Source organism: Dictyostelium discoideum (genome assembly GCF_000004695.1).
Source record: "Dictyostelium discoideum AX4 chromosome 2 chromosome, whole genome shotgun sequence".
NCBI classification, from domain to species: domain Eukaryota; phylum Evosea; class Eumycetozoa; order Dictyosteliales; family Dictyosteliaceae; genus Dictyostelium; species Dictyostelium discoideum.
The window spans coordinates 481,170-491,169 of NC_007088.5; the positions used below are offsets into that span (position 1 = coordinate 481,170).

The 10,000-nt window shown below is 26.3% G+C and overlaps 2 protein-coding genes across 2 annotated transcripts in view; one reads left to right on the forward strand and one right to left on the reverse strand.

The window, feature by feature from the left end:
- The window catches only part of polZ (DNA polymerase zeta catalytic subunit), a gene marked incomplete at both ends in the record, with an annotated part of 8,196 nt that extends 893 nt beyond the window's left edge, over positions 1-7,303 (forward strand). Inside the window, one exon of the mRNA XM_640461.1 lies at positions 1-7,303. This exon is cut by the window's left edge and continues 282 nt beyond it. Within this exon, the coding sequence (XP_645553.1) occupies positions 1-7,303 (7,303 nt within the window).
- A 61-nt stretch (positions 7,304-7,364) lies between these two features.
- The window catches only part of DDB_G0271610 (hypothetical protein), a gene marked incomplete at both ends in the record, with an annotated part of 5,783 nt that continues 3,147 nt past the window's right edge, over positions 7,365-10,000 (reverse strand). Inside the window, one exon of the mRNA XM_640462.1 lies at positions 7,365-10,000. This exon is cut by the window's right edge and continues 2,447 nt beyond it. Coding sequence (XP_645554.1) covers positions 7,365-10,000 — 2,636 coding nt within the window.

Below are 10,000 nucleotides of genomic sequence, written 5' to 3' on the forward strand. Positions count from 1 at the left end.
TAGAAAATGGTTTAAAGATTCATTAATAAATAATAATAAAAATAACAATAACAATAATAATAATAACAATATTAAAATATCAGTGGTAAAAAATAGAAAAACAACATGTGAATTAGAAGTTGATGCAATCATTTATGATATCTTTAAATTTGATGGAAATAATTCTACACCACAACAAGATATAGATGTTGAAACTAAATTGGTTAAATCATTAAATATAATTTGGAATGAGGAAGCATTGAGAAGAAAACAATTAGGTGTTGATTCTCAATTCACTCAAGTACCTGATCAAATTAGAAAACCTGCAAATATTGGTTTCTTTTCAAAACCTTTAGCAATTAAAAATTTACAAGAAATCATTAAAAAAGAAAGAGAACAAATTAATAATATATTAATAAAAAATCAACAAAAGCAGCAACAAAAACATCAACAACAGCAACAACAGGAAAATACACATACAAATGAAAATAATAATAAAAATAATAATAATAATAATAACACTAATATTACAATGAATACTACGACGACTAGTGATGAAATATCATCCATTCCATCATTTAATGATGAATTAAAAGTTCATTTGCATCAACAACAACAAGAAATCCAAAAGATGGATGATCAAGAGTTTGAATTTTCACAACAATTTTTATCAACACCACTTTCAAATACTTCTTTCGATCAGTTGGACTCAAATATTAAAATTTTGGATGATTATGGTGATAATAATAATAATAATAATAATAATAATAATAATAATAATAATAATAATAATAATAATAATAATAATAATAATAATAATAATAATAATAATAATAAAAATAATAATGGTAAAGGTGATAATATGCAAATTGATAATCAAAACAATATGGTTACAGTATTACCAGTTAGTAAAGATGTAGGTGGAACTTCAACAGAAGCGGAAAAATCATTTGTAATTAATGGTCATGATGATGATTTTAATGAAAAATTGTTAAAAGATGATGACAATAATAAAAGTGGAGATGTAAAGGATGTAGGTGAGAATGATGATGATAATAATAATATCAATAATCAGGATGGGAAACTAGGGGAACAAGAGCAAGAAGAAGAGCAAGAAGAAGAAAAAGACGATGACGATAGTAGCGATAACGAAGAGTTTAATAATCAAGAGTTTCAATCTCAAAGAGAAGCATCAGATATCATTGGTACTCAATCTAAATTAATAGATATGTTTTTAAATGAAGAGAAGGATGCTGATCTTTGGGCTTTAACTGATAGCGATGATGAAGAACAAAAACCATCTCCAAAAAAAAGAAGTTTTACTGAAACACTTCAAAGTAGTAATAATGAAATTCCTCAAATAGATGGTCCAACCGATAAAAAAATTTTTAAATTAAAGTTTGTTACCAATAACAACAACAACAACAACAACAACAACAACAACAACAACAATAATAATAATAATAATAATAATAATAATAATAATAATAATAATAATAATAATAATAATAATAATAATAATAATAATAATAATAATAATAATAATAATAGTAATAGTAATAATAATAACATTAATAATAGGTTTAATAACCAAACTGTTTCTTTACCTCAACCACAACCAGCAAAGCAATTACCAATTGTAAAGAAATTATTAGCTTTTAATAATAATAAAAATAATAATAGCAATAATAATAAAGGTTTAAAAAGTATACTATTGAATTCAAGTAATAAAAAGAAGAGAAACGTAAATAAGAGTGTTAGGTTTTTGGATGATATAACAATTCCTGAGACTCAAGTAGAATATGTTCCTGAAACACCTTCTTCATTATCATCCTTAACTACAACTACTTCCACCTCCAATACCTCCAAAATTATTTCAGTATTGAAAACATATGATAATGACCATAATGACAATGACAATTATTCTTACAAACCCATTCAAAAAGATTTTAAAGATAGTTTATTTAAATTAGATAGAGGACAAAGTGCAATAAGTATTTCCAATAATTTAGATCAACTTTTAGCATCCCAACTAAAAGAAAAAGAAAAAGAAAAAGAAAAAGAAAAAGAAAAAGAAAAAGAAAAAGAAAAAGAAAAAGAAGTCAAGAAAAAAGTAGAAGAAGAAGAGTATGATGATGATATTATATTTGAAACTCAAATACCACAAATAAATTTTACTGCCAGTATTGATTGTAGTAGTAAAATCAAAGAAAATAATTTTAATATTGGTCTTCAATCACCACCATCACCACCTCCACAATCACCACCATCACCACCTCCACCAATTTATAATATGGTATCACCATTAAAGGATACTGCTATAACTACTACTACTACAACTACCACTACCACTTCTAAAGCAGCTTCAAAAGAAACATCATCTGTACCAATGATTGTTGGAAATAATCAAGATAAATCAATAATAAAATCATTACCACTTCAACCAACACAATCATCATTTTCAATTGGACTATGGACACCATTATCAGATTCAGACCAAACCACATTCTCAAAAACTAACAATTTATCTGATAATTGTCCAACCACCACATCAAAAACTCCAAATAATGAAAAAGGTGGTAATTCAAATTTTTTAGTCCCATTTCTTCCTATTGGTGATTCTCCAATTAAAAATAATGAAAAACAACTTGAAGATAAGAAAAAGAATGATAATAATAATAATAATAATAATAATAATAATAATAATAATAATAATAATAATAATAATAATAAAAATAATAATAATAATAATAATAAAAATAATAATAAAAATAGTATTATAAATTCACCTTTATCACCAACTCCACCAACATTCACTTTGGATGATATTATTATACCAAATAAAAAAATCCAACCATTAAAGAAACCATCACAACAACCAATCCAACAACAACAGCAGCAACAAACATTAAAGATTGAAGCACCCTATGTTTCACCAAATAAAAAGAGTGCAGAAGATGGTAATATAAATGTTGATATATCACCACTAAAGCCTATTTATATTCACTTTGAAAAATCACCAACACCACCTTCACCTATTAAATTTATAACTTCACCAATTAAGAAACCGAAATTTGAGGAACAAGATCCTAAACCTGTATTATCTCAACAAGTAAAATATTCCAATTCAAATAGAGCGTTTAATGATTATTTTGAAATTAAAGAAGATGACCTTGAGGATGCAATGGATATTCTTCAAGATTTCACAATCACTTCTAAAACTATACCTTATTCTCAACAACAACAACAACAACAATCATCATCATCACCACAATCATTATCATCACCACAATCGTTATCATCATCACCTTTAATTTCTTCACCATATTCACCTCCACCACCAATTTTTAATTATTCACAACAACATCAGCAGCAAACAACAACCACTAAAAACAAAGTAAATAATAATTATCAAAATGAAACACCTCCACTTTCAGATGTATCAAATATACAAGATATTGTTTTTTCTTTAAATAGTGATCAATTTTCTCAAACAACTATAAACAATAAAAAAAATAGTAGTAATGAAAAAGAATCAACAAAAACAGAGAATAATATTTATTCGAATGATAACGATATTGATTTTTTTAATGGTGGTAGTGAAGGAGAAGATGATGATCAAATCATTAATATTAAAGGAAATAAAGTGCCAACCACAACAACAGCAATGGCAACAACAGCATTGGCAACAACAACAACAACAGCAACAGCAACAGCAACAACTTCAACAGCAACAACAACAGCAACAACTACATTAAAAACTGTTTTTAAATTAAGTAATTTAGCACCAAGTTTAAATGATATTTACAAAGAATTGAATCAAATGAATAAACCAATTAATATTTATCAAGAGCCATTTTATTCAAATCCAATGGATATACCACGAATTCCAAGGAAACCAGTTGTACCACTCCAACAATTTAAATCAAATTTAAAAGAATATAAAGGTATTAATCATTGGAAAAGAGTTTTTCTACCAGTTTCACCATTTAATAATAATAATAATAATAATCAAAATAACATTAGCAATATTTTTACACTTGCAATACCACCACCTTCTAAATTACAACTTTTGAATGAATTATCTATTAATATGGATAATAATCATGGTTGTGAAAAAACTAAGAATAAATTAATAGTAACAAAAAATGAAAAAGAAAAAGAAAAAGAAAAAGAAAAAGAAAAAGAAAAAGAAAAAGCAAAAGCAAAAGATAATGATTTTAAATTTAATGAAATTAAAAGAAAAGAAAATTATGAACAATATTTTAGTGAATTTTCACAAATATCTCAACATACACCATCACCAATTAAATATGTTAGAGATTTTAGTAAGAAAAGATTACAATCCAATCAAAATCAAAACTTAACAATATTATCAGTTGAAATTCATTGTAATAGTCGTGATAATTTAAATCCAAATCCAGAGTTTGATTCAATTCAATCAATAATTTATTGTATTCGTGATGAACAATCAATTGAAATTGAAGGTGATCAATATCAAGATATTAAAGGTATTTTAATGGTTAATGATGGTCATTATGAAAATGAAAATAATTCATATGGATTAAATTGTTTTATTAAAGTTTTACATAACGAATTTGAATTATTTAAATCATTTGTTGAATTAATTAGAAGTTATGATATTGATATATTGGTTGGATTTGAAGTTCAAATGTCATCAATTGGTTATTTAATTGAACGTGCTAATCAATTAGGTTTATCATTATGTGATGAAATTTCAAGAGTAATTTCAAATACAGGATTAACAGGTCAAAATACAACTACAACCAAAGGAGCAAATAGAACAAAGAGAACTAATTATTTTTCAAAAGATCGTGATCAATATAGTTTTGAACATTTCACAGGTATGAAAATTATTGGCAGAATCGTTTTAAATTTATGGAGATTATTAAGACATGAAATCACTCTAGATAATTATACTTATCAAAATTTATGTTTTCATGTTTTAAATAAAAGACAAGAAGAATATAGTTTTAAAAAATTAACAAATTGGTATGGTGGTGGTGGTGGTAGTAGCAATACCTTTCAACAACATCAACATCAACATCAATATCAACAAAGATGGAGAACATTAGAATATTATTTAAAGAAATGTGAAAATAATTTTAATTTAATATATGCTTTTGATTTAATTCAAAGAACTAGTGAATTCTCTAGAGTTTATGGTATTGATTTTAATAGTGTTTTAAGTAGAGGTTCACAATATACAGTAGAGAGTATGTTATTAAGATTAACGAAACCAGAGAATTTCATATTATTATCACCAAGTAGAGAGGAGGTATTATCACAACCAATGCCAGAATCAATACCACTAGTAATGGATCCAATTACAAGATTATATAATAGTCCAGTTGTAGTTTTAGATTTTCAATCTTTATATCCATCAATAATGATTGCATATAATTATTGTTACTCAACTTGTTTAGGTAAAGTTCAAAATAACTTTAAATCAAATAATAATAACAACAATAATAATAATAATAATAATAATAATAATAATAATAATAATAATAATAATAATAATAATAATAATAATAATAATAATAATAATAATAATAATAATAATAATAATAATAATAATAATAATAATAATAATAATAATAATAATCAAGGTGGTGAAGAACATATTGATGATAATGATAATAGTAAAATTAATAAAAAGAAATTTGGAGCAAGTTGGTTAGAAAATAAATTAGGATTACTTGAATCAATTTCAATTGAACATTTAAATATTTCACCAAATAATGTTATATTTACAGATAAATCAATTAGAACTGGATTATTTCCAAAGTTGTTACAAGAGGTATTGGATACTAGAATTATGGTAAAGCGTGCAATGAAAAAGATTGATAAAGGTGATAAGAAAATGTTCAATATATTGAATGCACGTCAATTGGGGTTAAAGATGATGGCAAATGTTGCATTTGGTTACACAGCCGCCACTTATTCTGGTAGAATGCCATGTATTGAAATTGGTGATTCAATTGTTCAAACTGCAAGAGAAACATTGGAAGCTGCCATAAAGATTGTAGAGTCTTCAAAAGAATGGAATGCAAAAGTTGTCTATGGTGATACTGATAGTTTATTCGTATTGTTACCAGGTGTTTCTAGAGAGAAAGCTTTTGAAATTGGTCAAAACATTGCAAACAAAGTAACTTCACTCAATCCATCTCCCGTGAAACTATTGTTTGAAAAGGTGTATCATCCATGTATTCTAGTTAATAAAAAACGTTATGTAGGCTACAAATATGAATCACCATCTCAAACTGAACCAATTTTCGATGCTAAAGGTATCGAAACCGTTAGAAGGGATTCATGTAAGGTTGTCTCTAAAATATTGGAGAAATCAATTAGAATCATATTTGAAACAAAAGATATTTCATTAGTAAAAAGTTATGTAATTAGACAATGGGAAAAAATATTACAAGATAGATTTAGTTTATCAGATTTTATTTTCTCAAAAGAAGTTAGATTAGGTACTTATAAATGTCAACAACAACAAAATAATATTGATGATTTAAATGGTCTACCACCTGCTGCATTAATTGCTTCAAGATTAATGAAATCAGATCCAAGATTAGAACCAAGATATGGTGAAAGAGTTAAATATGTTGTAGTATATGGTGAACCAAACTCAAGATTAATCGATTTGGTTTTAACACCAATGGAGTTTTTAGAAAGATCAGATCGTCTAAGAATAAATGTAATCTATTATATCACTAAACAAATCCTTCCTGCTCTCGATAGAATTTTCAAAGTTTTAAATGTAAACGTTAGACAATGGTTTAATGATCAACCAAAACAATTATTATTAACACCAATTCAAAGAATGTCAAAATATTATTATTTTCATCATCATTTAAAAAGAAATCAACAATTAAAAATTCAATATGAAAATAATAATAATAATAATAACAATAATAATGACCATCAAAATACAACAATTGATCAATTTTATAAAACTTCAAGTTGTTTGGTTTGTGGTTCCGCAATTGATAGGACTAGTGACGAAGATAACAATAATGTGGATGAACAACAATCACTTTCATCTTATCCAATTTGTAAATCTTGTGGTATGGATGAACAAACTAGTTATTTCACATTAGTTTCAAGATATAAGTATATTGAAAATCAAAAGAATAAAGTTAATGATATTTGCAGAAGTTGTATAAGAGATCAAAGTGTAGAAACGATTGATTGCATTTCCTTAGATTGTTCAATATTCTATCAACGAAGGAAATTAGTGCAATTGTTCAAAAATATAGAAATTTGGTTTAAAAGTCAACAGCAATTCGATTATTAAATAATAACAATAATAAAACAAAACACTTTTTTATTTTATAAATAATAATTTAATTTAAATTTTATTTTTTATGTTGTTGTAATTGTTGTTGTTGTTGTTGTTGTTGTTGTTGTTGTTGTTGTTGTTGTTGTTGTTGTTGTTGTTGTTGTTGTTGTTGTTGTTGTTGTTGTTGTTGTTGTTGTTGTTGTTGTTGTTGTTGTTGTTGTTGTTGTTGTTGTTGTTGTTGTTGTTGTTGTTGTTGTTGTTGTTGTTGTAATTGTTGTAAATGTTGTTGATATTGTTGTTGTAATTGTTGTTGTTGTTGTTGTTTTAACATTTTTTCAATTTCTCTAATTATATTATTATCCAATTGAATTTTTGGTTTAAATTTTTCGTTCCATCGCATATAGTAATTTGACCAAAATTGAATATCACCCATAAAGAAATTCTCATAGATTGGTTTTGGATCTGCAATGTAAAAGCTATTGACATGATCTTCTAGGTTTGAATTGACTACAGACCAAAGCGAAACTAAACCATTTGGATAATTCTTTTGATAGGATAATCTATCTTTTTCATTATTGAAAAGGAACTGTTTATAACGACAATTATAAACTGAATCCAATATCTTAATTAAAAATCTTTCATTGAATTGAAAAGTGGTTGGTAATAGATTGGTTAATTGCCAAACAGCATCAATAAACAATAAAAAGATTGGAGAGAATTCATCATCACTATGTTCAGTTTGGAAATGAGCAGAACGAGATTGGAAAAGGTGACCAAAGCTTAACCATTCTTTTTCGATTAAAATTTCGAATCCTTTTATAGTACGATAGAATGGGTCTAGCAATAGTTGAGACAATGATACCAATTGACTGGTTCTATCCCACCCATCACTACAATGAGTTAGAACGGATGAGCCTTTTTTATCGACCAATTCCACCACCATCAATGAGGAGTTTATCAATTGATAGATATGATCCAACCATTGAGTGCTATCCATTTGAGATAACCAATTTGACGATTCTGCATTTTGAACTAGATTGTACAACTTTCTATAGGAATCCCTCATAACATGAATATTACCAATGCCAAGGAATCGTAATTCAACATTTTGATAAAGACTTGTATTCTCATGACCTTTACCCAATAAAGCGTTTGCCTTTGCATTTGCCATTGGACGAGAATCCATTACATAGAGTATTGGTGAATTTGTGGTATAATTTGTACTCTTTGTGATGATATTTAAATATTCTTCATCTTCTGAACAACGTGCTCTAGCTAAACCAACTCTAGGTTGACTACAACGTGTGATTGTTGAATTATGACTTCTATGAATCCAACAAATTGCAGGCACTCTACCTTTTTCTCTAAAACCTGATACCTTTTTCAATTGTTCATCACTAACATTGACTGGCACTATAAATTGTGATGGATAAGTTGGGCATAATGAATAATCTGAATTCAAAGTTGTAATTCTCCATTTATCTCTTGGAAATTGTAATCTCTCGAATTCCTCTTGACAATTGTAAATCACATCAAATGATTTATCATAGAGTTCAAAGTTTTTAAAAGCAAATGTTCTTGTGATTGCATTAGTTTGAAGTATGGTCGACCTTAGAGTACTCCAAAGATTACTATCTAAACAAAAGAATTGTACTACTTTAAAATCTTTACATTGTATCTCTATTGTATTCACATCTTTATTCTTACATTTTGAAATTGTTGTCAATGGTATTTCACAATCTTCTTTAGTTAAATCTGAATAAGATGATCTATTCAATGCATGAAATATTAATCTATAATTTGTTAACATAAATATACCTTGTTTCATTGTTGTTAAACTACCATTACTACCATTACTACCACCACCATTATTATTACTATTATTATTATTTGTTGATTCACTATCATCATTACCACCACCACCACTATTACTACTACCACTATTACTATTTCTACTACCATTACTGTTACCACTACCATTACCATTTACAACTCTTGAACCTTCTCTTCTAATTGATAAAACTTCACCAGGTATTAAAGGTGGATCTTTCATTGATGCAAATGCCATTGCAGCAACACTATCAATATTTGCCTCTGTACTCTCTTTAAATTCAAAATAATCATCAACACCAAACCATAATGAATTATTATCATTATCTAAACTACTATTATTATTATTATTACTATCATCAATATTATTTATATTATTATAAATATTATTATTATTATTAGGTAATTCTTGAAAATTTAAATAAGAAGATAAACAAATTTCAATTCTTCTACCAGTAGTTTTATCAAATTTAATTAAGAATAAACCAAATATTTCCGATTCTCTCTTTGTTAAAGTTTTAATATTTCTACATATTAAATCTTCCAACTCTGGTATGGTTGTATATTTACCAACTGTAACCGTGTAAACATTTGATTTACAATATAATCTTACACAATGACAAATACCCTCTATCAATGATAATTTACAAATTGAAGGTGGTGGTTTAAAATCAACAACAGTTTCATTTGGTAAATTATAGGATATCAATGTTCTATTACCTTCCATCCAAACACCTGATCCATTCTTTTGAAAATATAAACAATATCTTGATGCTTCATATTGATTATCAAATATAAAATTTGATCTTTGTTGTTGTTGAATTAATTGATGTTCATTATTATTGTTATTATTATTTTGATTATTATTATTATTATTATTAT